The 26,718-nt window shown below is 36.2% G+C and overlaps 3 protein-coding genes across 4 annotated transcripts; all 3 read left to right on the plus strand.

Moving 5' to 3' along the window:
* The first annotated feature begins 307 nt into the window (after nt 1–307).
* Nucleotides 308–11,737, plus strand: LOC112511321 (protein MICRORCHIDIA 7-like). 2 transcript variants are annotated; one of them, XM_025116903.1, is made up of 20 exons: nt 308–845; nt 2,713–2,787; nt 2,911–2,945; nt 3,074–3,152; nt 3,435–3,554; nt 3,679–3,763; nt 3,956–4,031; nt 4,759–4,887; nt 5,412–5,510; nt 5,613–5,714; nt 5,928–6,089; nt 6,188–6,283; nt 6,944–6,995; nt 7,092–7,203; nt 7,270–7,334; nt 7,778–8,340; nt 9,754–9,881; nt 10,303–10,390; nt 11,324–11,446; nt 11,526–11,737. In XM_025116903.1, the coding sequence occupies exons 1-20, from the start codon at nt 464–466 to the stop codon at nt 11,616–11,618; spliced, it is 2,664 nt and encodes an 887-aa protein (XP_024972671.1). In that variant the 5' UTR covers nt 308–463; the 3' UTR covers nt 11,619–11,737. The 2 variants fall into 2 exon arrangements, with proteins under 2 accessions (XP_024972671.1, XP_024972672.1); XM_025116904.1 differs by having other exon boundaries at nt 3,435–3,527.
* An 856-nt stretch (nt 11,738–12,593) lies between these two features.
* On the plus strand, nt 12,594–17,278 carry LOC112511287 (glutamate-1-semialdehyde 2,1-aminomutase, chloroplastic). The gene is made up of 3 exons (XM_025116854.1): nt 12,594–12,868; nt 14,281–14,454; nt 15,958–17,278. Exons 1-3 carry the CDS (start codon nt 12,683–12,685, stop codon nt 17,023–17,025), a joined length of 1,428 nt encoding a protein of 475 aa, XP_024972622.1. The 5' UTR covers nt 12,594–12,682; the 3' UTR covers nt 17,026–17,278.
* A 900-nt stretch (nt 17,279–18,178) lies between these two features.
* On the plus strand, nt 18,179–24,770 carry LOC112511577 (RNA pseudouridine synthase 7). The gene is made up of 12 exons (XM_025117255.1): nt 18,179–18,368; nt 18,451–18,494; nt 18,636–18,713; nt 19,614–19,714; nt 19,843–19,930; nt 21,423–21,501; nt 21,610–21,692; nt 21,859–21,921; nt 22,023–22,079; nt 22,879–23,010; nt 23,102–23,337; nt 24,627–24,770. The coding sequence occupies exons 1-12, from the start codon at nt 18,284–18,286 to the stop codon at nt 24,724–24,726; spliced, it is 1,146 nt and encodes a 381-aa protein (XP_024973023.1). The 5' UTR covers nt 18,179–18,283; the 3' UTR covers nt 24,727–24,770.
* The last annotated feature ends 1,948 nt before the right edge of the window (nt 24,771–26,718 follow it).

The following is a 26,718-nucleotide window of genomic DNA, read 5'->3' on the forward strand; positions in this document are numbered from 1 at the left end:
AATTTCATGAAAAAATTTCATAAGATTAAACAATGAAATCGACGTATGAAGGTGATTTGTACGGTTTATACAAATGAGTGTGATTTTCATTTGATCGCTCCTATATATATATATATCAGAGATAATATCTGATATTTGTCCACCAAATAATATACACGTAGGACCCATCGTATCTTAGAATCAAAATTCCCTCAAAATTTTGAGTAATTTCCAATATTTTTATAGATATAAATAAAATCCACTTTTTATATGTTCTTTTGACGGAGAAACGAGATTCGAAAGGTCCCTCTTTGGTTATGGCGGTGGATTAACGATTTCAAACCGCGCGTCTTAAAATAATACTTATAGAGGGCCGTCCTCCGTAACTGAATCAGTTTTTCCCGTGAATCAAGTGCTCCACAACCGGATTCCAGTCGAATCTCCACCATACTTGCCGCCGACCGACTCGTCAATCGTTGTTGCCATGGACGGAGTTGAAGTTAAGCGAGAAATTGAAGTGTTGAATGGTAATAACAATGATTATACTAGAACGAAAGATGTTTCGGGAGTTCCGGTGATTGATCTTGATAGTTCGGATGACGATTCGTGTTCTTCTGGGAACCGAATTAATGATGGCAAGAGGTCTAGGGTTTTGAGCGGTGGTGACGTAGTTCGTAGCAACAAGAGGAAGAAGGGTGCTGATGGTGTGGTTCTTCCGGCGGGTTTTCTTGACCCTTTGCCGCGTAAGGATGCGGCATTGCAACATGCGAAGGGGAATAATGTTTCGAATGACCGGAGTTGTAAGCAGTTTTGGAAGGCTGGTGATTTCGAAGGCTGTTCCGGTGGTGATTGGAATACATCGTCAGGTACGTACGAACATGCTACTATCTAAGTTTGTTTTAATTGTCGATTTAATTGGTTTTAGGGTTAGTTGGGGAAACTATTATAATTAATTGCAAGTATTATGATTCAAAGAGGACATTGTTGTTAATTTTTTACTTAATTTGAGTTCGAGTTGAGACCATCGTGAATCTGTTCGTCTTTGGAGCATCTGAGACGCATCCAGACATGTTCTTCCAAGGGAAGTTTGTTTGTATTTCTATTCAGAGCAAATGCGGATGAAGCTTTTGTTTTCTCCAGCGTTCCAAAAAAATCTCCTCCTAGGGCTGCCTAGGCGTTAAGCTTTGTTCCATCACTTTGATTAATTAAAGCGGCTTAATCAGCCGTTTGGAGTTTCCCAGATTGCTTCGCTAGCAATTAAGTGTCTTAAAAAATTAAGCTGGGTGTAATTGTTTTTTTCTCGACTTTTGTCATCATTAAATTTTTTTAGAATTTGGGGGAAACCTTACAAATATCTGTTGACTAACTGAATCCATGAAATGTATGACAAATAACTGAGAGCGATTTGTTTTTATAAATTGACATGAGCCTCATATAACATGAGCGATTTGTTTTTATATACCCGCTTAGGCTACTAAGCTGGAAGGTCACTCAACTGCCTATCTCCGCTCATTGCATTAGAATACTGTTGGTAGACAATTAGTTAATCCTTAAAAGACTATTTTATTTGAACTATTTTTGTATATAGCAAAACCAGGCGGCTTAATATATGTGCTTGATCCCTGCTTACCCCCATAAATGCTGGCGTACAGTTGATTGCCTAGCACTTTTTAGAACTCACTGCTTTTCTTCTTCTTACAGTCTAACAGACATAGATAAATATGAGCTTGTTGGTGTTCTTTTTGGCTTTGGAATTAAATCAGTTTGCATGAAACATACATCCAATAAAGGGATTATAAGAATCAAACATGAGAAAGGGTCACAATGATTTATGTGGAAATGCAAAATTGGAGTCAAAAGGTATGACATATACACTTGTAGATGTTGGACCAGACCGTCAACACACATAATTATATTGGGTCTTCTTTTGTTTTTTTTTCTTTTCACATCTTATTGCAATGCCAAAAACTACCGGGAATCAAGATGCTGTAATCTCACATCACATTTGTATTCTTTACCTTGGCATCTATAAGCAAGCTTGATAGTGGCTTCAAATATCATGGTTATAAGTTTTCTAAAAATTTCTCATAGCAGCTGGTCAGGTTGGAAATTATGGATTACTGCATATTTGGTTGTGATACATGGTACTTGGCTTTACAAATTACACATGGACTTTTTGATGTGTATTGAATTCTGATGGAGATTGTAATGACACATGGACGTTGTGATGTATATGCTGAATGTTCCCTTGTTTTAGACTATTGCCTACCTGTTTTTAGATATAGTCTGCTGTATGTTGAATTCAGATCATTTCACTTTTTCTTCAGTGGTTGTTGGTTCCTTTTAGAAAGGTTTTATTTGTGTATGTTATCCCACTACATTTATGTCTCTGAATCTGGTGTTATCTCTCTTGTTGTGGGTACCTTGAAATCTGAATTTCTTGTAATTGCATGCTAGTGTGTTCATATTCCATTTTGACATTTTACTTTAATGGTTTGAACGTTAAAGCTGTCTGTATGATGTCTATGATGCATAGATTTGCTTACATGTTTATATTTGCAACGATTTATTTCGAACTGAACAGGTCAACAAGCACATAATAGCTCCTTCAAAATTCAATAATCAAATTTTATTGCCTTAAAATTTTGTACAGTTAAATATGTACTGTATTGGAAACTAAGAGTTTGAGATTGGCAGAGCGAGTTCTTTACCTCACTAATTTCAGCTATACAGGTGGCATGGATCATTTGAGGGTTCATCCAAGGTTTCTGCACTCCAACGCAACTAGTCACAAATGGGTCCTTGGCGGTAATGTTACATAACCCATTTAGAAGCCCTTGAGTTGGTGTATGTTATATGCAGTTAAACCACTTTCTTGGGTTATGTTCCTAGTTTTTATGCTTATGGATTGGTGTGTGTTTACTCATGCAGCTTTTGCAGAACTTTTGGACAATGCACTAGATGAGGTACTTACCTATGTTTATATACATTATATTATTGTGTGAATGGGGTTCACTGAGATTATTTGGTTTGGGACATGCCACTTATTAACCCTGCAAGCAATTTTCTCTATTGTTTTTCATTTTGTTATCAGGTCTGTAATGGCGCTACATATGTCAATATTGATATGCTAACAAACAAGAAAGATGAAAACAGGATGTTGCTGATTGAAGGTATGTGTGGCTCAATGATATACATGACTTTTGGTATTTAGTGATTTTGATTTCTTCTGTTGTGCCTTGGCGTTTTACATGGCACTTGGTGTCAGATATACGATGCCTCGTTTATCAAATGTGAAGGAAAAATGGTTGGGAATCCGTATGATATCTAGAGTCAGGAGGGTTGAGTGACCTTAGATGTGGGCTGGCTAGGAGGCACCCTTTTTTAGTGCACCATGGCTTCCATTGTTTTAATTACGTTTCTTGTTAACCATTTCCACCTACTATGTACTGTAGACAATGGTGGTGGGATGGACCCTGATAAAATGCGACAATGCATTTCTCTTGGATATTCGTTGAAAAGCAAGGTCACAGATGCTATTGGACAATGTAAGTGGCCTCCCCATCACTTTGATGGTATGAATCCCGTTTATTGTTTCAGGAAGATTGCCATTTTGGCATCTGGACAGATATTTGCTTGCGGAACCAGTTGTAAATACTCAGTTCAGTTTTTTATTTGCCATTGTGATATTTTCAATAGATGGAAATGGTTTCAAGACTAGCACGATGAGGCTTGGAGCTGATGTTATTGTCTTCTCTCGATGCTCTGGGAAAGACGGAAAAAGGTTGGTGCTCCATTTATGTTGTGGACCAAGTTTTTGTTAGCACTTATCTTAATAGTATTCTTCTTCCAGAAGCCGCTTACTCGTTTAGTAACATGTAATTGAAGGTGGTTTGGTTACCCAAGACCTTATGGTTAGGGGATTTCATATTACAAAAGCACTAACAATAACATTTGATTCGATATTGTCTTGAAGGTCTACACAGAGCATTGGACTACTGTCTTACACATTTCTGCGGAGCACAGGGAAGGAAGATATAGTAGTTCCCATGGTAATTAAACTAACACATGCTTCCAACATCTACCAACTAAAATTATGTTATAAGTTGTTAAATTTTAAAACTATAAGGGGCCTCAGATCTTCCCTTAAAATGCCATGTCAAGAAATGTAAGCTGGTTGCTTTAAAATCATTGATACTGTTTGGGAGCTCTTCTTTATAGGCGAATAACAACAAAAAGGTAATGTAACACAGTGTTAATTTTTTGGAAGATCGGAAGTGTGCCAACAAAAATTGTCTTCATGGAATTTAAGAATAATTTTGATGAATCCACCAACTTGTATCAAATGTTAAAATCTTTGAAGCGTTAAACCATCTAGGAAGATCACTGAGCTGGGGTGGTGGTTGGTGCCTGTCTAGTATAGATTAGATGCGAACAACATTCTTGGTTGTTTTTCTAATAGTTAGTTAGCAATGCAGGCTATCTTATGAGGCGGACTTTGTTAATGAATCCATAATTCCTGCAGTTCTTTCCAATTGAAAGCTCTTCTACAGTCAAATCTCCTGAAGTTTCAAACTTTTAATTACCATCAAAAGATTGGTGTTTTCATAACTTTTTGCACCTATGGCTTATCAATCGGAGAAACTCTCCCTTGGCTAGCTTATAGTTTTTCTCATCTACATATATTTGAATTTTGTTTATCTATCCTTTTATAGCAAGTGACTGAGTATTAATTATGTTATTTCAATTCTTATGGTGGTGGTTGACTACAACAAAAAGCTTGATTATGAAAGAGGGGTGCAAACATGGAAGAAGATGAAAAGATTATCACCTGTTGATTGGGATACAAATGTTGAGGCGATGGTACAATGGTCTCCCTTTTCAAGTGAAGCAGACCTCTTGAGACAAGTAACATTCTTCTTTTCTTCATTGCATGTTTGTTAAGAGTTTCTAGGGAAGGATGTCTGTTGAATTCCTAACTCTTGTGACTCGGAAGATTTATCTAGTAAGCAATATGTTTAATAGCTGAGGAAGTGTGTTTTTTAAAGCAGAATCATCAATTATCTAATCGGTTAAATCTTTTTACGAAAGGGGACGATTGCTTTGAACCTAAACAACTGTGATTAGTTGCTAAAATCCCTTTTTGTTTATCAACTTCCCGATCTTTATTAATCTTTTGAAGGGTTGCAAGAATCTTATATTCATGTACAGCGGAACTATGAAATTCATTTTAATAAAAGAAACATGGTTTCGTTTTGCGTTCTTCTTGTTAGGTTTATAGTAGTCCTTCATGGTAAGTTCTATTATTCTCATAGCTCCTCAGCCATGGTTTATATGTGCTGACCCGTAAATGGTACACACCTGATTGGTAAAGTCAATACTTTGTATCTTTGTAAAGTTTATATGTTATTAATTTCCTTTTTACCTTGTAGTTTGATCATATGAAGGATCATGGTACACGCATAATCATTTACAATCTATGGGAGGATGATCAAGGACAGTTAGAGCTCGATTTTGATGCTGATAAACATGTTTGTATATTGCAGCCTTGAATCAATGTAACTCCTTTATGGATAGTGCACATGATCATAACTTGCTGATTTTAATCGACGTTCAAAATATGTGTCTTGCAGGATATTCAAATTCGAGGTGTTAATCGAGATGAGAACAGTATAAAAATGGCACAACAGTACCCGAACTCTAGACACTTCCTGACATATCGGCACTCTTTGAGGGTAAACGTTACTCCTAGACCTTTTCCGACAAATGTTACTTGCAGGTGGAATATATTGAGTTTGGTTTGGTTTGAGTTATTAGTACCAATCTTCATTACCTGAAAGAACTTCACTGTAGAATTTTAAAATGGAAAACTAGGAAATGGCATGTTTAGAATTATAAATCTTCATGCTGATTGATGGTTTAATGTTGCTTTCTCTGAACTTTGTCAGAGTTATGCATCAATTCTCTATCTAAGAGTTCCTTATGGCTTCCGGATGATTCTCCGTGGGAAGGACGTGCAGCATCATAACATAGTAAACGATATGATGATGACAAATGAGGTTACATATCGTCCACAACCTGGTGTGGATGGGGTTCCCAAGGATTCAAACGTAATGCTCATTGAAATGGAAGCTTGTTTTGGTAAAATTCGTTACTTGCATTCATTTTAAGTTACCTTCTAATAACTGTCGTTTTCTTCAATGAACAGATGGTTGCTCTAGTTACTATGGGGTTCGTAAAGGATGCAAAAGCTCATATTGATGTACAAGGATTCAATGTTTATCATAAAAACCGACTCATTAAGGTTTGAATTTAGTTGACATACGGTTCTCATGATGCATGAAACATTAGGACTATTGCTCTACACAGTTGAATACTATATCTATACATATTATAGAACATTTAGGTAAAAGTTTTGAAAATAACTTATTAAGCATTAGGTATTGCTTACTAATGCATAATCCCTTTCAAGTTTATAAATACTTCATATGTATAATTCTTTAAAGCTCTATGAACATTAAAATACAAGATAATTATCAAGTCCTACTAAAATAAATTACATCTTTCTTTTTAAATCTAAAATATTTAAATTATACTGAAATTTTAAATAAAAAAATTCTTCCAAAAAAAGATCATAATCTTTAATTTGACATCAATATTGATATATATATATATATATATATATATATATATATATATTACCTGGTCTTCATATTCAACCACTACTTGTAATTTTATTTTTATTCAAACATAAATACAAATTTTCTTTTTAAATGAAAAATTGCATTAATTTTTCATTCTCGGTTAACAATAAAATATTGCATCCCACTGCATTGTGCGGGTACAAAACTAGTTATGTGCAATATTTACATTAGATGCAGTAATATACCATTCACTTGCCAACAAATTCTTGGACTTTTGGCTATGCTGAAACACATGCATTGCACTGCTTCTTGTTTTACAGCCATTTTGGAGACTCTGGAATGCTGCAGGAAGTGATGGTCGTGGGGTCATAGGTTACATTCATTCCTTCAAAACCTGGGGCTTCTTTCTTTTTTCTAGTTCAAATATTTTCTTAAAGTAGTTTTTTCTTCTTTCTTGCTGTTGGTTAGGTGTGTTGGAGGCTAATTTTGTTGAACCAGCTCATGACAAACAAGGGTTTGAGCGCACAAATGTTCTTTCAAGACTTGAAGCACGGCTTGTTCAAATGCAGAAGACCTACTGGTATATTCTTCATGCTAATTGCTTAAAATTTTAATGTTCAGAAAACATAACCATTTCTTGATTCAGGTCTACATACTGTCACAAAATTGGCTATGCTCCACGGCGCAGACCCAAAAAAGGAGAGGATAGAGGTATATATTATTTCAAATCTGTTTTCTTTTCAATTGGGTGATAGTTGCTTGATCATAAATGCGATACACCGGAGTTTGTATTTTGAGGTGAAATGCCTAGAAAAACAAAAAAAACATGGTTGGGAAGTTTATAGTGGCGAAAATGTTACTTGTATGAATGTGTCCGAGAACCTTAAATATTTTGAGAACATGGGAACTAACTTATTTTATGAATTATATAAAGAATAACTCCAAAATATTCATAAATACTATTCATAATGAATATCATACATTTTCATTATCAATGATATTCATCATGAATAATTCATGAATAGTTGGTTTTCAGGTTCTGAAAATATTTACGGTTCTCATTTGAACCTGCACTGAGTCCATTGAATATATAAATTTTGCAACACCCTGATCATTTCATCACTTTTTGTTCATCCTCTTTTTGGTTATCGTAGAATCTTCTCCTGATTACACACCCGAAATCCTTCCTACAAAGAGGAGTGCTCCCTCAAAGATACCTGTTTCACATTCAGACAAAGTGTTTTTGCATCAAAATCAGAAGCAGAGAGGATCTCCTGATTACACACCCAAATTCTCTCTTTCAAATAAGAGTGCTCCCTCAAAGATATCTGTTTCACATTCAGACAAAGTCTCTTTGCATCAAAATCAGAATCAAGGAGGAAATGAGCCAAGCAGGCATCCTAGTCCAGCTGTCAACTATAATGGCAATGTTGGAGAAAACAGAGACAAATCACAAAGGATTTCTGGTGTAGGTGCTAGCTCCTCAGAATCAACGTCACCTTTCTCCGGAAATATTCGTGATTATGATTTGCAAACTACCGTGACTATGAGAGACGCAAATGGCAGTTCTCAGAAAGGATTCTCAGCTCAAAGAACTCTTCCGATTGAGAGAACTCTTTCGAGGGATAGCTCTCTAGAAGCCAGACGTACTGAAGCAGAGGACAACTGTTCTCCAAGCGGAAAAGCTATGCAAGTTGTCACACATCCTCCGTTGAGGGTAACTTCTGCATCTTTTGGCATTCTCTTAATTGTATTCATATCAGCCTGATACGTGCAAATGATTCTGAAATACACGAAAAACTATGATGCTTCCCATGATATCCGGAGGTGACATAGACATAAAGAGTAAATTACGATTTTCGTCCCTGTGGCTTGTTAATAATTTCTATTTTTATCCTTGTGGTTTAGAAATTATGATTTTCGTCCCCATAGTTTGCAATTTATTGCTATTTTCGGCCCTTGACTAGTTCCTACCTTTTTTTCGGATTAACCTGGATATCCAACCCGCTATGCGAGCCGACTAATCCCAGGGCGACCACCTGCTTTGCAGATAGCCCGGAGTCACCGCATTTGAACCTCCGTGGCCACAAGGGGATTTTTATTCCTCCTTGGATTTGAACTTGGGACCAAAACAATAAAGTACGAGGGACCAAAACATTAATTAATTGTAAACCACAGGGACCGAAACAACAATAAATTGTAAATCATAAGGATGAAAATAACAATGAATTACAAACCATAGGGACGAAAACTGCAATTTCTAAACCATAGGGACTAAAATCACAATTTACCACAGGGATGAAAAACTCAATTTACTCTAGACATAATATAGGGTGAGGTATGACTGTCCTAGGGAGAATTGCATTTGGTGTACGCTGACTGGACAAGACGAATGAGTTACGTGTGTGAAAGAATTATGGTAGGTTTTAGGGTTTGAATTTGACATGATTACTTTAGTAATTTACCATTTCTGTTCCATCTCCCGATTTTTGTTCCACCTATTTTGATGGGACAAAGAAATGCATCTTTATCCCACTCATCCTGTCGTATTCCAGTCTAATTGTCGAACCAAATGCACCTGGAGAGAGCAAATGGCCAGGAGACGACTTTACAGCCTGGAAAAGGATCAGTAAAAAAAGTAATACTCCTTCCGTTCCAGAGTAGGTGTCCACATTTTTAATTTAGTTTTTCCCAGAATATGTGTCACTTCCAAGAGAAAGTGCCTACTTTCCAATCATACCCTCGGTCTTAGTTATGAGACGAGAAATTCATTACTTTCTCCATTACTAAAGGTAGAATTGTCATTTTGTTAATAGATGTAGTCAATATACATTTCTAAAACTGTATGTCTTTTTGGTTGTTGATATTTATTTAGGGACGAAGGGAATAACATAAGAAGTACAGTGAAAATCCAATTACATTGTATCACAACAATGACCATAATATGCCTATATAATTGCAGTATGCACTTCACAACCTTGATGCTTGAGGGGCATTTGGTAGGATGTTGAATAAAGAGGGATACATCAGTTTTAAGTAGTCATCCATGTGCGTTTTAACTGTGCAAATATAATTTTCTTTTCATGTGTTTCGACTTTGACTGATCAATGTGATCTTTTTAAATTGGCAGTCTCACAATGTTAACCGAAATATAGCTGTTACTCCTACTTCAAATTATGGCAATGTAACTGTTCCTTCAAATTATGGCAATCCCAGTTTTAGTCAGTTGGTGGAAGAGAATCGTGAGTTGAAGGAAAGGTGTGTCATCTTCTGTATTTGCATCAAACTTTATCTTATATGCACTTCTCTCCTTCACACCCTTTTCACAAGTTGGGGGTCTTCACAGAAGCATGCACTCTACTCTCGAGGTAGGGGTCAGAGCATCCATAATGTAGCTTTTTGAATACTTTCCGAGAGAGCTTTTTTGTCACATCGGATTGTGAAAAAGCACCAACAAAGAAAACCATTTTTTGCTTGGCCTCCTAAGCTTGTGGGCCTCACCTTTTTCTTTTTGAAAAGCCCTACCATTGTGGATGCTCTTAAGTCTTAAGTATACGTACATCTTATCCTTCCCAGACCCCACCTCCATGTGGGATGTACTGGGCTCGTTTGGTTTAGTCTATCTGATGCACGTATCAATGACCTCATTCTCACCGTTCTTTCTGTTACTTTCTCATAGATTGAGGAGGAGGGAAGAGGAGATATTAGGTGATTTGGTGCAGGATCTAGAATGTGTAAGAACCCGTTGCAGAACGCTTGAAGCTCAGGTAATTTAACTGAACCTAACCTGCATCTTCTTCACCAAATGGTTTATATTATAACCTTCTATGGTTGACCAAGTCTGCTAGTCGTACTTTCTTCTTTCTTCGTCTATATTATGCTTTTTCTCTTGAAATAACAGTAAATAAACAGCACTTGCGCTAGTAAGGGGTGGGATAAGTGCACCCTTACCTACTGATTTTCTCCTCATACGCATCAACTTTAAGACTTACTTTTTACATTTCCAATGCATGATTTGACATAATTCTGACATAAAAAGAGGTGCATATAGCTTACCCATTAGACCATACCCAACCACTAGAAAAAGAACACTAAAAACACTAAAATTGGTGGGTCCATTGAACACAAAAAAATCAACTCCAATCCAACAATAAAAAAACACTAACATCTAATATTATAATAATAGTACAATAACATGTATTTATATATATACGTGTGTATGTGTGTGTGTATATATATATTTATAAAATTTCATTATAATATTAATATAAAAAATAGAAGCCTACTTCTTTGACCTCCAAATATGGAGGCCTACTTTATTGACCTCTACTTTTTTAGTATTTTAGTGTTGGGTTGGAGATGAAAACATCTCCATTTTTGTGTTTTTAGTATTGGGTTGGAGATGCCCTTAGTAAATGTCATCTGCTTTTTGTACAACTGGACTAGACTAACCAAACATGACAAAATAAAAACTTGTTGTCCAATGTTTGATGTGACGTTAGATAGGGACATGACCGAACAAAAACAATTGTTGTTTCATGTTTGGTGTGACGGGACGTGACCGAGTGGGACACCAAACAAGTGGAACATAAATAACGGAGAGGAGACAATATTTATAAATTACTACATTACCCCATATGTAAAATATACACCATAAAACATTGCATAATTCTTTGTTTGTGTATATTGAATTGAATCAGGTTGAGGAGGAAAAACGAAAATACGATCTTCTAAACAGGGAGCAGGAAAGTATAATCGCCATATTTACAGAGGAGAAAGAGCGTCGAGATGTGGAGGAGCATCTTTTAAGAAAGAAGTTGAAGGTTGGTTTGTTATTGAGATTCCAATTAGGCATGTTGGGCAGGATATAAGCATAAGCAGTTGTTTAATTGTGTTGTGTAGGAAGCAGAAGCTACAAGCAAGAACTTGGTGGAAAAGGTGACACAGTTGCAGTTGGAGAATATGAGAAGTATGGGACACAAATGGGGGCAGTAAGTAGTTGCAGTTGGAGAATATGAGAGAAAGTATGTTGATGGGGGCGGGGCAGTGTTGTATATTGTAACAAAATTCCAAGCCCTAATCCTACCAATACTATATATGCAAATTTTAGCTTATTTTTTTATTTCATTTATTAGATCAGGATCAGACTCATCAATTTTATGATTTAATTTATTAATGCATTACAATCTTTTATATGATATGATAGTGATTGAAGTGGAGTGGAAGGTAAGAGTAAGAGTAGTGTTTTTGACTGAAATATTGTTTACTTCATTTAAAAATGGATAAATTGTATCAACTTTTAACTTGATTTTTATTTTAGGTAACGTATTTTTTGTACTTTCATTTTGGTGTCTAAGATGTAAAGTTTTAATTGAGTATTTTTAATGTTTAAAACTTTACATCTTAAGTACCAAAATGGAAGTTTTGAAAATACGTTATCCAAAATAGGGATCAAGTTAAAAGTACGTTACTTTTTTCATACAATTTACCCTTAATTGGTTAAACATTTAAGTACCCGGTAATTGGTTGAATCATTAGCCGGTTATCATGCTGATGTGACGAGTGATGTGGTATCCAACTTAGTATTATTTGTTGACGTGGTTAGTGACTTGAATTTTTTTAATCTAAAATTAGTTTCCAACCGGTTACTCGGATACTTAAATGTTTAAAACTTTACATCTTAGGTATTAAAATGAGAGTTTTAAAAATACGCTACCAAAAATATGAATTAAGTTAAAGTATGTTATTTTTTCATGCAATTTACCTTATTTTAAAACAAATTCATATTAATTAACATATTTAATTCTAACTTTAAAGAAAAAAAATACATATAAAATAATACTTTATAATAATAATTTTCTTAATATATATCGAATTCTCAAATAATTAAATCGTTATATAATTTAAAATAAAATAAAAATGGTGAAAAATTATTTAGGAGCGCTCTATTTTCTATTTGCTTTCCCCCTTTTAAAAGTCAATAAGGTGGAGTCGGGAGATAACTTTCTTATCTTGTTCAACATCCTTCAAGCAATCACGAACAGAAACATACAGTGAAAATGGCGGGGATAGGGCTATCATGGCCGTCGTCCAACTTCACCGACAGGCCTAAACTTACATCCGCCATATCTCGATCTTCCTCATCCCGTTGCTGTTTGTCTTCCGTTAAAATGACCGTCTCCGTCGACCAGAAGAAGAAGACTTTCACTCTCGAGAAATCCGAACAAGCTTTCAACGCTGCCAAGGTTTGTGGATCTGAATTCAATTAAATCGCTCATTTCAGTTGATTTTTGTATCATCTGTGTAACGTCAGTTGATGTTTATGGATAATTAACCGTTCAATGTAAATCTTGGTGATTTTGGAAATACGACTTGCATATTTGCTTCCGTAAGTATTATGGACTTAACTATATGTAATTACTTCAGTATAATCTGATAGAGTTTGTTTTGAAGAGCGATGTACCTAGAAAAAGGCAATTCGATTGTGGAACCAAGTCAGGGAGGTGAAGAATGTATCCATTATTGGAGAGAATAGTTGATTTGCTTCACTTTTTTGATATTATGGAAAAAAATGATTTGGGTTACAGCACTAGTAGGTATTCAAAATTTTGATAATTGAGGAATTTGGCCTTCTAAGTTTTTGGTAACAAGTTGCTTAATCTCAGTTGGCTATATCAAGGAGCATGTGCTTCCACATTGATTTTTATCAGAATCCAGCACTTAGCGATGGTTACAGATAACAGGCCCTAAATTTATAAACATGTGTTATAGACCAGCAACTCATGGAATACTTCATGTTTTTGTAAGTATATAATATTTATATACAACAAATGTAACAAATAAACTCACACACCCTCCTCACCTTTGGTAAGGTTTGAACCCCTTACCTTCTAGGAGGTGTTAGGCTCTAGAATACTTCATGTTGATGTCCTCATTTTTCTCATTTCTACACTGGGAGTGGGAATGCATGTAGGATTTTATGGATTGAGAGAATTTGCATAAAGTTGCAACGTGGTTAACCAGCAGCTTGTGTTGTGGTCATTTACTTTTGTGATTTGTTCTTCCCATAGAGCCTGCTTTGCATAAAAAACTATCATGTGAACTAATTTGGAGCTCACCTCGCATAGGTGGGTGCTTGTAATTGATTCTGAACACAGCTTATGTATTTGAGCGGTATTGTTACTAACAAAGAGTGTAGTTTTCTGGTAAATATGAAATGACTCCTTTGGTTCGCTATGGGTGAGTTTGATACGAAAATGGGACTCGATAAGATGGAATATGACTGATGAGCGAGAGTGAGGAAGGTAGTTGAAAGGATTGTGAAAGGTTTTAGGGTTCTAATTTGACATGGGTGGTTTAGTAATTTACCAATATTGTCTCATCTCCATGATTCTTGTTCCACCTATTTTGGTGACATGAAACAACAAATATTTTTTCTGTCCTCTCCGTCCTGTGTTACAAATCTCACGCACCCTATACGTCTATTTTAGGCACCTGTTGCCAAGTTGTATGCTGAATATGGTTTCATCTGTTAATTATGAAATGCTACCTAGATTTTAATATCTCATTCCTTACAATGCAGTCTTCTGTTGTAAATTATTGAATGGAAACATTTGCCTAAAGTGATTTCTTTTCTTTTGCTTTCTTCTGTTGGCAGGAGCTGATGCCAGGAGGTGTTAATTCCCCAGTCCGTGCTTTCAAATCAGTTGGTGGGCAGCCTATTATAATCGACTCAGTGAAGGGTTCTCATATGTGGGACATTGATGGGAACGAGTATATTGATTATGTTGGTTCATGGGGTCCGGCAATCATTGGCCATGCAGATGACGAGGTTCTTGCCTCTATCTCGTATTTATGTTTATTTGCAGTTTGGTTTCTGAGAATCCAGTGATGCCATATATCGGCTCTTGACATGTGAACCTTTTAAAGTAACTTCTAGTCTCTATCTGGTTTTTCGCGCCAGGTATCCCTTTGGCACTTGCAGCTTAGAAATTTGAACCTATTGAAGATTGATCTTAGACATCCTTAGCATGAATGGACAGTCACTCTTCAGGAGATCTTTAGAACTCAAATAAGAGTTTCATAATCATTATAACCTTTTATTTGTCTACCAAAAGCACTCATCAAATATAGAAGACTTGGCTAGTAAAAACTTGTTCTTTTAATTATATTATGCTTCTTTGCCCTTTTTAACCTCTAGTAGACAATAGTTTCGACTTAAAGTTGCATAACCATTATTACTATGAGAGAGGGAAGTTCAAATGGGAGCCAACTTTTTTCATGTATATTATTCATCATGAATACCATTCATTCTCATAATTCATGGTATAATGCATTATTCATCATGAGTACCATTCATTCTCATAATTCATGGTATAATGCATTTTCATCATGAATATCATCTATTTTCATCATGAACTTTTTTCGTCACGAGTTTCTATCATGACATTCATCATGAATAGTTGGTTCCCAGGCTCTCAAATATTTACATGTAAATTGACCAAAATAGCCAATCTCCCCAACCAAATTCACTTCTTAGCCATTTTTTCAATCAAATTCCCCATTTTAGCTTGACTTTATTTGCGTAAAGCCTATTTTCAGATTTAAAAAAAAAATAGAAAAAAAAAAATCTTTATGCAAATTTGTGTAAGGATCCTCATTTGCATAAAGATATTTTTTTAAATTTGAAAATAGGCTTTACGCAAATGCATAAGTCATTTGCATAAACTCGGCTAAAGTGGGAATTCGATGCTAAAAATGGCTAAAAAATGAATTTGGTTGAGGAGATTGGCTATTTTGGTCAATTTCCTTATTTACGGTACTCATTTGAACATGCCCCCTACTATGAGAAACGGGCAAAATCCCAAAAGGTAAAACAGATATACCTTTACTAACCAAAACCTTCTTGGTTATGCTTAAAATGAGTTCGCTTGCTCCTCTTTGTCTCCTTTAACTTGCAAATATATGTGAAGACGAAGGATCTTGTGAGAATAAGAGTTAAGGTGAGAAGCGTAAGAAGAAATCTGGACCCTCGGTCACTTTTAATCTCACCCCCACCCTATGAAGAACAAATATGGATCCTTGATCACTTTTAATCTCACCCCCACCCTGTGGACTGCCCTTGATACAAGAATTGATCCGGTGCATCTCATTGGTGTTGATCTTCAATTAGGATTGATCCAAGGGTGGAGATCCATTCTTACCCTTCTCATTATAACTTCCATCCTCACCGGAACCCAACCCTATATGTGAATACATATAGACTTTATGTATGCATTTCTATCTCCTTTGCCCTCTTCTGTAAATCCACATTTCTGAAATAATTGATCTACAGGTACTTGCAGCCTTGGCTGAAACAATGAAAAAAGGAACCAGTTTTGGTGCTCCTTGTCTTCTAGAGAATGTACTCGCTGAAATGGTCATCTCGGCTGTTCCAAGTATCGAAATGGTTCGGTTTGTCAACTCGGGAACGGAAGCATGCATGGGCGTTCTTCGGTTGGCCCGTGCTTTCACCGGAAAAACGAAACTAATCAAGTTCGAAGGTTGTTACCATGGCCATGCCGACGCTTTTCTCGTTAAGGCCGGCAGCGGAGTCGCGACTCTTGGACTTCCCGACTCCCCAGGTGTTCCAAAGGCAGCAACCTCTAATACCCTAACTGCACCCTACAACGATATCGCTGCCATCGAAGAACTTTTCAAGACCCACAAAGGGGAAATTGCCGCAGTTATACTCGAACCCGTTGTTGGGAACTCCGGATTCATTACGCCAACACCCGAGTTCTTGAATTCCATCCGAAGTATCACCAAAGAAAACGACACCCTTCTCATATTTGATGAAGTTATGACTGGGTTCCGTTTGGCTTATGGTGGAGCCCAGGAATATTACGGTATAACTCCGGACCTAACCACATTAGGAAAGATCATCGGTGGCGGACTTCCGGTGGGGGCCTATGGCGGAAGGAGGGACATAATGGAGATGGTGGCTCCGGCAGGACCCATGTATCAGGCCGGGACCCTGAGTGGGAACCCGCTAGCCATGACCGCTGGGATCCACACTCTTAAACGCCTTCAAAGGTCAGGAACTTACGAGTATTTGGACAAAATCACGAGCCAACTTATCGAAGGGATTCTGGATGCCGGAAAAAAGGGTGGACATGCGATCTGTGGCGGGTACATTAGCGGGATGTTCGGATTCTTTTTCACCGAAGGACCGGTTTACAATTTCGAAGATGCTAAAAAGAGCGATACGGCTAAATTTGCCAAGTTTTATAGGGGAATGTTGGAAGAAGGCGTTTACTTAGCTCCTTCTCAGTTCGAGGCCGGATTTACTGGCTTGGCACACACGCCAGAGGATATTCAACGAACGATAGATGCTGCTGAGAAGGTTTTCCGACAGCTTTAGACTCGGTCCGAGTGGTGGATTTATCGATCTATTTCTTTTCTTGTGGGTGAGCGTTCTTGTTCTTTTTGTAGGTGTCGTTTCCCTTTGAGTTCGAATCTTCGGGTTCTGTTACGGTTAGATATGGTTTCTAGCAATTGGTTACGTACATCGGTTGTTTGTTACGTTCGTCGAGTGTAAAATAGACTTCTCGCTATATCTTTTCTTTGTAGCGTAATCGTATCGAGATCTATGTATGCCCGAGCGGGTTGGTTTTCATGCACCAGCTCAATTTAAGATTTTTTTAGAAGTGGTCCGTGATATTAGAAAATATAAGAAATATAAAAAAAAACTGAAAAAAAATCTTCAAATCAACAAAAAGTTTGAAAAACTCTCGAAATCGACCATTTTTTTTTAAAATTCTTTGAAATCAATTAAAAAACGTGAAAATCCCTCAAACACATTGACTTTGATCCGCCTTAAATGTGCTTTTGCTCGGTAAAAATCTTGGATCCGCTACTGTATCCTCAGTAAAAACCGTCCACCAAAATATAATAAAACCAATTTGAATTTACCTTAGAGATGCACAAATAAACCCATACTCATGTTCAAGATCGATCCCAAACCTAGTGAGAGCGCGGGCCAAAAAACCCTAAGCTTGCTAAAACCGGTTTTATGCATGGCAAATTAGGGCTCGAGTTCGAATCGTATGCTATTCGAGTTCGAATAACTTTTTCAATGTAGGGCTCGAGTTCGAGTTCAAATATTTTTTGAGCTTTTGAGCTCAATGCTCGTTTATGGACTCAAACTCGCGATCGATTAATTCGTTTATTGATAATTTTGTATACTCGAATGACTCGGCTTGTAAAATTTAATCGAGTTTTCGAACAAGTCGACTTAAACATTTTTTATGAAACTCGATTCGTTAAGTTAAACGAGTTTTATTTTATGCTCGAGATCGATCGAGCTCGATTAGACTCAAGGTGTTTGGGATTGCTTATTTGAAACAACTTATGCTTTTCTACAAAAGTACTTTATCAACTTATTATAAGTCAAAAAGTTTAACTTCTTTAAAAACTCATTGTTACCGGTTTGATATCGATACAAGTTATTTATCCAAACATTAAAAAATGCTTATTATCGATGCGGCACCGCATTTCATAAGCGATCCCAAACCCCGTGTCATGAACATGGGCCAAAAACACCCCAAGCTCCGTAAAACCGGTTTTATGGCCGGAGGTGAAGCACCGTAGATAAAGTAAGACTGTGCAGGAGTTCCATCATGAAGAGGAATAGAGAAGACATGGAGATTGTGTGGCAAACTCCGGCGAACCCACCGGAGCGCCGTGATTATATCTTCCGGAACGGTAATCTCAAATATGGAACTCATACCTTCACAATCGTTCCGACTTTACTTTGTATACACTCTTAATCCCAAGTATTTTTCAGGAATTCGCTATGTTAAACCCTACTACTTCGAATTCATTTCTCATGTATGTTAAACCCTACTACTCTTAATCCAATCATTCCATCTCTCTCTACATCCATGATTTGATGATAATAGTGCAATTGCTTACGATTATCTTTCTAAAACCCTAATTGAAACCGAAAATTTTGGGTCATGTCAACAACAGGCTAAGAATCGCTGGGCCGGGAAGACCATCGTTGATCTGTTTGCTGAAGAGTTCAAAGGTCGAAATCGTGATTACTATGTAAGAAAACATATAAATATGCCGGTAAACTGCTTATTTGATTTCTTCAAGTTCTGAAATTGATTGAAAGATGTATCAGGAAGGTAGAAGTTCATTTCCATGGGGACTGTCCTATGGATTGACTTTTATACCTGCAATAAGCTTGTCGCTTCACATTACTAGAAGTCTCAATCATTTGTTAATTGGATAGAAGTAAAAGGAAGTGGATGAAAATGTACCCTGCAAGCATACATAGTTGCTACAGAAAATGTCCTTAATGAGCTCATCTTGTTCATCTTAGAGCTTCACAATAAGATTCTTTTGTATATATCCAAGCAGAGTTTTCTACTGAGTTCTAATGTGATTTAGAGAATAGGCAACTTCTTCACTTTATGAATAAGAAAGTTAGCAATTCAACTAAGGTCATAAGGTGTACGCAGTGCATCAAGGTTCCTTGGCTTATTAGGATTGTAGAGGGAAGTCTTTGTATGCAACATTTGTCTTGTATCTTGCAAGAGGTTGTTTGTGTAACTAAACAATTGGCCTTTAGGCAGAAAGGAGCAACCTTACATGTTGATTCAAGCTTACCCTAGCAAGTTTAACTATATTTAAAACCATAAATTATTTCAATCATATGATGCCGACATAACATCTAGATAAAACTGTACATCAGTTGAAGTGTATTTCTTATTTAAACAATCAAATCTTAATGTAGAGTTGATTTTTCTTTATAGAATTTAATCTTTTACATTTGGATGACACTTGAGAGTTGCTTATTAGATACCCTTCAAGCAGCATAAATATGCTAGGCAAAACATTTGCACAATTGAAGTGTTATGTTTGCTCAACTTTAAATTATGCTATGCCTCTGAATCATTTGAACAATTATTATTGCTCTATCTTATCTCTTAAAACTTGTAGGATTCTGCTGTTAAGTCTGGTCGCATACAAGTAGATGGAAAGACAGTGCCTGTTTCATACAGAGTTCAGTCATCACAAAAGATTAGTCACTTTGTACATAGGTGTGTTCCACTCAGTGTTTTTTTTTCTTCACGCTAATTAAAAACGAAACCATGATGTTAGTTTTACTTTCTTGTATTTGCCACACAACTGTGAAATCAATCTCTTAATTTCATGTGGAAGGATGTAGGCATGAACCGCCAGTGATGGCTTTGGATGTCAAAATTCTGCACGAAGGAGAAGATGTACTCACTGTTTATAAGCCTGCATCAGTTCCAGTAAGTTGAAAGTTTGAGCTTCTATTTATGTCATGCCTCCATAAAGTTTGTGTGGTGGTGTGTTCTTGCACTGTGCTTCCTTGCGACCTTTAATTTGGACATGGATATTTATCTATTAGGGCTATAGGACCTGGGAGTTGTTCTGTAAATTTTCTGTTCTCATAATTATATTTGTTTTGTATTTAATTATAGGAGTATAGGACCTATGTACTTAGTGTTCATATGATCATATCTTTTGGAACATTAGAGTTGTTAATATAATATATTGATATAATTATTTTCTCAAGCCCATAGTATTTGGAGTTTCTCTCTTTGTCCAGAATTTATGGGTTCTTGATATTTGCATATGCATTTTTGTTATGGAAAATCATAGCTTTTCACCTTGTTTACTTCCCATGATAATTGCCATTGATACCATCCGGCCTAGACACCATGCCAATGCCTCACTATTCAAGGAATCAAGGATATAGAGTTTTCCTTTTAACAGTGTTTTTTTATTTCAGTTTAGAGGCTTCACTAAGAGAATTAGCCTGTAGGCGGGTCGTCACAACAAACCCATTGGTGTCGAAGATATCCAGTATGAAAACTGCCACAGTCTGAGCGTACTGGCCCTAGTTATTTGTGATTGAAATATGAATATATTGGTCTTGCATAGAAATTTTAAGGTCCAGTTTGAGGTTATTGCCAATTCTGTACTGTTCCTGTAAGTAGAGCTGCAAGTAAAGTAGCCCAACTGAATTTTGATAGCGACTAGTTTACCTGACATATTCTATGATCAAGCTTGTGTTGGTTTGTATGTAGATGAACAAACCCAAGCTTAATTTGTACCAAGTCCCAATTGAGCTTACGGGCTTATGAGCTTAGATCTTTTATGGTTCGAATTTGTAAAGTAGCAAAACAGAAATCTGAAATGAGTTGAGCTTCAAAATGCTGTTTAAAAGTATCAGTTTGGTTGCAGCTCTACCTCCAAGTGAGAGAGGTTTGACACTGAAAACATACTGTAAGTGGGACATTGACGAGATCCGACTGCTTACTATGATTTCTTATGATCGACAATCTGATTGCATGAATTAATGGTGACCTTAGGGCGTGTTTGTTGGCAGCTTAATGAGCTTAATGAGATTCATAGCTTATTCTGTCAACTATACATGACTGTTTGGTAGTGGCTTAATGATATAGAAAGTGACTTATTCAGAAAGGCAAGTTTTTTCCAAACCTGCCCCTCCCAGTTAAAAACACACTCCTTCCATCTATGGAAAAACCCTCCCAAACTAAAACCTTCCAATTCATACAGACAAACTAATCCACACAGAGTTACAGACAACTTTATCCATACAGGATCTAATGGAAAACGAATGTATTTATCCAGAAATAATAAATAGAAAATGGCATTATGCTCTTGCTTTTTATATCTTGGATCCTGATTGCAGTAGATATAATAGTTTTGTTTTCCCTTCATTGTTGGTCATTTCAGAATTCATTCTTTTTTCAGGTACATCCATGTGGTCAATACCGTAAGAACACAGTTGTTGGTATTCTTCAGGCAGAACATGACTTAGCGCCTGTCTTTCGTATCCAACTTCTTATATATCAGATTACCATCCTGCACAACTTCCATTTCTTCTCTGGTAGTTTATTTATACATTCCAAATATCTTGTATTTCTTAACTAATCAAAAGCTGTTCATCGGCTAGATCGTTTGGTCTCTGGACTTCTTATTCTTGCAAGAAGTGCTTCTCAGGCTGATCTTTTCAGGCAACAGGTAAATGATGCATGAATAAGGATCATAGATTTTGGTTCATAATTGAACAAATGGTCAAAATCCAAATATATTCCTCATCCCTTGACTTTCACATTTTTTGTATTTTTATACCTACAAATTGGTGCATCTACCTTGCCGTATAAAGCTAATCGTTTATTTATTTCAGATTGAATCTGGAATGGTGCAGAAACAGTATATTGCAAAAGTAGTTGGGGAATTTCCTGAGGAGGTATAGTTTCGTTATGAAGAAGGATATATACCCTAATCTTTCGATGTCGGCTAATGATAATGTTCTTTTTCATGTTGGTTTTCTTTTAAATTCTGATCCAGCAAGTTGTTAATTTGAGGGTAAATTTCAATGCTCGAGAAGGAAGGAGTACCACAGAGGTAAAAGACATTCATCTAGTAAACATTTACTTTTGAGATTATACCTACCATGCCTGCCAGGCGGTGTTCATGGAAACAACTGCTCTACTCCTTGGGGTAGTGGTTAGGTCTGCCTTTATCTTACCCTACCTACTTAGGGGCTGTTTGGTTGGTTTTCCATTAAATCCTGTATGAATAAAGTTGTCTGTGTGGATTAATCTGTCTGTATAGATTGGGAAGGTTTTTGTTTGAGAGGGTTTTTTCAAAAAAAGAGTGTGTTTTTTAATTGGGAGGGACAAGTTTGAAAAAAAAAACTTGGCTTTATGCATAAAGCTCCCCCCTTGAAAGCTTCATAAGCCATTCTCCATATCATTAAGCCACTACCAGAAATCATGTATAGCACGGATAAAAATATCATATCTACCATGCCTATTCGGTGCACATGGTATAGAGATATTTAGGTATATAATCTTAAATGAGATTTTAATTAAATTCATGACCTTTTGATGAGTATGAAGCCATTTTTCTTCTTAGCAGGTTAGGAGTTCATGAATTTAATTAAGATCTCATTTAAGGTTAATATACTGAAATGACTCGCATAGTATAAACTTTTTGCTATCTAATTTTTCTGTTATTGTATTTAGTAGATGTTTTTTTTTTCCCTTGAAGTATATAATATTTAATTACATCCAATACTCACACACCTGATCTTTAGTGAGGTTTGAACCCTTAGATCTCCAACGAGACTAGGATTACAGATAACCTGGATACCATTGAGCCAACGACCCTTCGGTTTAATTGATGTTTTTCCCTCGTGTAGCCCGAGGACATGGATGAAAAAGGCAATGCTACCTCAAATGGAAAGGCTGCATGTACAAAATTTACAAGAATTTCTACCAATGGGAAATATAGTATCGTATCATGTCACCCAATCACCGGAAGAACCCATCAAGTAAGAGATACATACCATCATTCTAATTGATTTTCTATCAAGCTTGCTGAGAAATATTGGACTCTCAACTCATTCTCTTCGTCTGGAATAGATTCGTGTGCACCTGCAATCTACCGGTCATCCGATAGCCAATGACACACTCTACCTCACTGAATTTGTCGATGGTGGTTCTAGAAGAACATTTATTGCTCATAAAGGTACCGTTAAGTCGAGCCATTCGTTGGATTCCAAGTCTAACGATGATTGCATTAGTGAATCTCAAGAGTTGATCGAAGATTTTGGCATTGATCCAATGTGCACAAATTGCCCAAACTTGGCGCCAATCGGGTAATAAACTTTTACAACTTCATATGTCTTTATTTTTCCGTTCAGTAGTTTTAGAATATCTCCAACAGATCCTTCAAAAAACGGAGAAAAAAAGGTGATTTTGGAGTTTTTATAATTCTCTTTTCTTGTCGCCCCAACGACTTTTACAAAACTTTTGAAAAAATTCTACAAATTTGGAGAACCCTCTCTCGAATTATATGGTGGAAAAGAGAGAACGACTTTTTATATTATTGAACATGTTTAATAAAACCAAACACACCCAATAAATCCCGTAAGCAGTCGGGTTTGTGATTATTGAATATTCCATCTGTATTAAAGTATGTGTCTACGTAGAAATGACATGCTGTGTTATACATGCATAATGATTATACTTTTAATCAATTTATTTCTCTTCACAACTCTTAAATATTTGTGCATTAATTAAGGGTAAATTTGAGAATTTAGTTGTATGTTTTTGAAACTAGATACTTACTATAAATAGAAATGTAGACAATTATTTTGGGACAGATGGAGTATTATAATAACATAATTAATGTTGAAATCTTAAAAACAGATAAATTATTTGAGCTGAATGTAACTTTTTCACGAGTTTTTGACTTTTGCTTCTTTATTCTGGAGACATTATGGTCTTATTACTTTTCTAGCTTTATTTCTTGATTGACAATTTTCATTCCCTCAACTTTAACTTGGAATGAAAGTTTGGGGACTTGTCACTCAACCATTATGTTATATAAAACCAAACAGTTTCTTTTATATTCGGTTCCATTAATGACTACGTACATAATACCTGTAACGAAATACCCAGTTAGTTTTCTGGCTTTATTTCTTAATTGATAATGTGGTTATTTCTATTTGGTTTTTGTTGTGTAGATTACTGATGTGGTATTATTTTGAAGGACAAATTGCATGAAAAAGTAACGTACTTTAACTTGATTCCTATTTTGCATAACGTACTTTCAGAACTTCTATTTTGGTACCTAAGATGTAAAGTTTTAAACATCTAAGTACCCTGGTAACCGGTTGAAGCATTAATCGGTTACCATGTTGATGTGACGAATGATATGGTATCTGGTTAATGCGTCAACAAATAATACTGAGTTGATACCACAACATTCGCCACATCAGCATGGTAACCGGTTAACATTTCAACCGGTTATCAGGGTACTTAGATGTTTACAACATTACATTTTAGGTACCAAAATGGAAGTTTTGAAAGTATGTTATCCAAAGTAAGAATCAAGTTAAAGTATGCTACATTTTCATGCAATTTGCCCCGTTTTGAATTGCAGATATGATGGGAGTGAAGAAGGTTTGTGGCTTCATTGTGTTAGATACAGTGGACCTGGTTGGGTATATGAATGTCCATATCCACACTGGGCATCTCTTTAACCTATTAAATCTTTTTTATTTTAAAATTATTATTATTATTATTATTTTCATTTTCAGGTTGGCAGTTAATTGTAAAATATTATATTATTTAATTATGACTTTTGGACATGATGACATATTCAGTCCAATATATCATTTTCTTAAATATAATCATTAAAAAGCTTGTGTCATTTTCAAAAAGATTTGGAGTAAACTACAATAATCATCACTTCAGGTTGACCAATTTAATTCTTTGACCGAAGATTATGGTCAACGGCCTTATCGAACGTTAACGAGGTAGATGTTTATAGAGTCATTTATCTTACTGGGTGAACATGACAAGAACTAAGGTGATGTTTGGTTTGCAGAATGTTTTTGGATGAAATGAAATATGTTGAAGGAATTTGAATGAAATGTTATCATGTTTGACCACCTGTTTGGTTGGCAGATATTGTAATGGAATATATTAAGGAATTAGAATGGAATATTAGTAAATGACCAAAATGCACTTTGTTGAAAATTTCAATTTTTTTAAAACTAGAAATATTTTAATAAAATAATTATTTATTATGTAAAACAATATAAAATACACAACCCAAATATAACCATAAGCCAAATGACGTTACTAAGTCGACGGTGGTTCAGATCGGTGGTGGTCCACAGTGGTTCAGATGATGGTGGTCGGCGGTGGTTCAGATGGACGGTGGTTCAAATCAGCTGTGACAGTGGCGGTTCAGATCGGTGGTTGTTCAAACCATTGGTGGTTAACGATGTCCGGCAGTGATTTAGATTGGTGATAGTCGTCGGTGGTCGACAATGGTTCAGATTGGTGATGGTCTGTGGTGGTTCGGGTCGGGGGTGGTTCAAATCGGTGATGGATCAGATCGGTGGTTGTTCAGATCGGTGATGGTCGGTGGTGGTTCAGATCGACGGTGCCCGACGGTGATTTAGATCGGTAGTAGTCGACGGTGGTTCAGATCGGTAGTAGTTGGCGGTGGTTCAGATCGATGGTGGTGTGTGGTGGTTCAGATGGCGATGGTCGACAGTGATTCATATCGGTGGTGGTCCATGGTGGTTCAGATAGCGGTGATCGGCAGTGGTTCAGATCGGTGGTGGTCGACGGTGGTTCAGATTGGTGGTAGTCAGTGGTGGTGGTTGGCGGTGGTTCAGATGACAGTGGTTGACGGTGATTCAGATCGATGGTGGTCAGATGTGGTAGACGATGATTATATTGGGTTCTATGAGATTAGATTATATTGGGTTAAGGGCATATTCGATATTATAAAAATAGAGAATTACATTCCATCAAAATACCATGTAGCTGCTAAGGAATGTTAAATTTCTTTATTTGTGGAATTTGTAGGATTTTGAAGATTTCTTTCGTGAAGAAATAATGAACCAAACGAGAGAACGGATTTTGATCAATATAATTCAACATTCCAATTCCATCAGATTCTTTCAGAATCTGCGAACCAAACACCCCCTAAGAATCTTATCTGGTAGGTGAAGGTGGAGATTCTTACATGGTTAGTGTTTATCGTATAATAGATGTCTACCAATAATCTATTATGCTATTTTGATATCTGATAATCTTATCCAGTAACGTAAGTGATAGTAGTGACTCTTACTCTGTTAGTGTTGGATAAATGACACCTCTAAGTAATTTTGAATCGTAAAAATCCCAGGTGCAATCCACATTTTGCTCCTCTTTTTTTATATGTTGGGTTGGTTCACGTAAGACCAACATGTTTTTGTAAGACCCGTGAGACTACTTTTTTACACTTGAAATATTACGGCAAAATGCTGTGAAGATAAAAAAAGCTTTCAACTGTAAAAAATGGTCTCACAGGTCTAACAGAAACATATTCGTCTCACGTGATCCCAAGTCTATATATATTTGATATTGTTACTACTCAATTAGTCAATGATATTAAATAACTTAAATAAGGTTATATACTAAAAACTAAAAAACAGGACACAGAAATTCAAAGAATCATATACCGCGTTACAAAA

This window comes from Cynara cardunculus (genome assembly GCF_001531365.2).
Source record: "Cynara cardunculus var. scolymus isolate 2C chromosome LG 4, CcrdV1, whole genome shotgun sequence".
NCBI lineage: Eukaryota > Viridiplantae > Streptophyta > Magnoliopsida > Asterales > Asteraceae > Cynara > Cynara cardunculus.

Excerpts from the sequence above, each read along its gene's own strand:
- LOC112511321 (XM_025116903.1), top strand. The coding sequence starts at position 464 with ATGGACGGAGTTGAAGTTAAGCGAGAAATTGAAGTGTTGAATGGTAAT. Across the intron at positions 3,153-3,434 it reads CAGGATGTTGCTGATTGAAG|ACAATGGTGGTGGGATGGAC; the intron begins GTATGTGTGGCT and ends TATGTACTGTAG. Across the intron at positions 8,341-9,753 it reads TCACACATCCTCCGTTGAGG|TCTCACAATGTTAACCGAAA; the intron begins GTAACTTCTGCA and ends TTAAATTGGCAG.
- LOC112511287 (XM_025116854.1), top strand. The coding sequence starts at position 12,683 with ATGGCGGGGATAGGGCTATCATGGCCGTCGTCCAACTTCACCGACAGG. Across the intron at positions 12,869-14,280 it reads AAGCTTTCAACGCTGCCAAG|GAGCTGATGCCAGGAGGTGT; the intron begins GTTTGTGGATCT and ends TTCTGTTGGCAG. Across the intron at positions 14,455-15,957 it reads TTGGCCATGCAGATGACGAG|GTACTTGCAGCCTTGGCTGA; the intron begins GTTCTTGCCTCT and ends ATTGATCTACAG.
- LOC112511577 (XM_025117255.1), top strand. The coding sequence starts at position 18,284 with ATGAAGAGGAATAGAGAAGACATGGAGATTGTGTGGCAAACTCCGGCG. Across the intron at positions 19,715-19,842 it reads ATTAGTCACTTTGTACATAG|GCATGAACCGCCAGTGATGG; the intron begins GTGTGTTCCACT and ends GGAAGGATGTAG. Across the intron at positions 22,080-22,878 it reads AAGGAAGGAGTACCACAGAG|CCCGAGGACATGGATGAAAA; the intron begins GTAAAAGACATT and ends TCCCTCGTGTAG.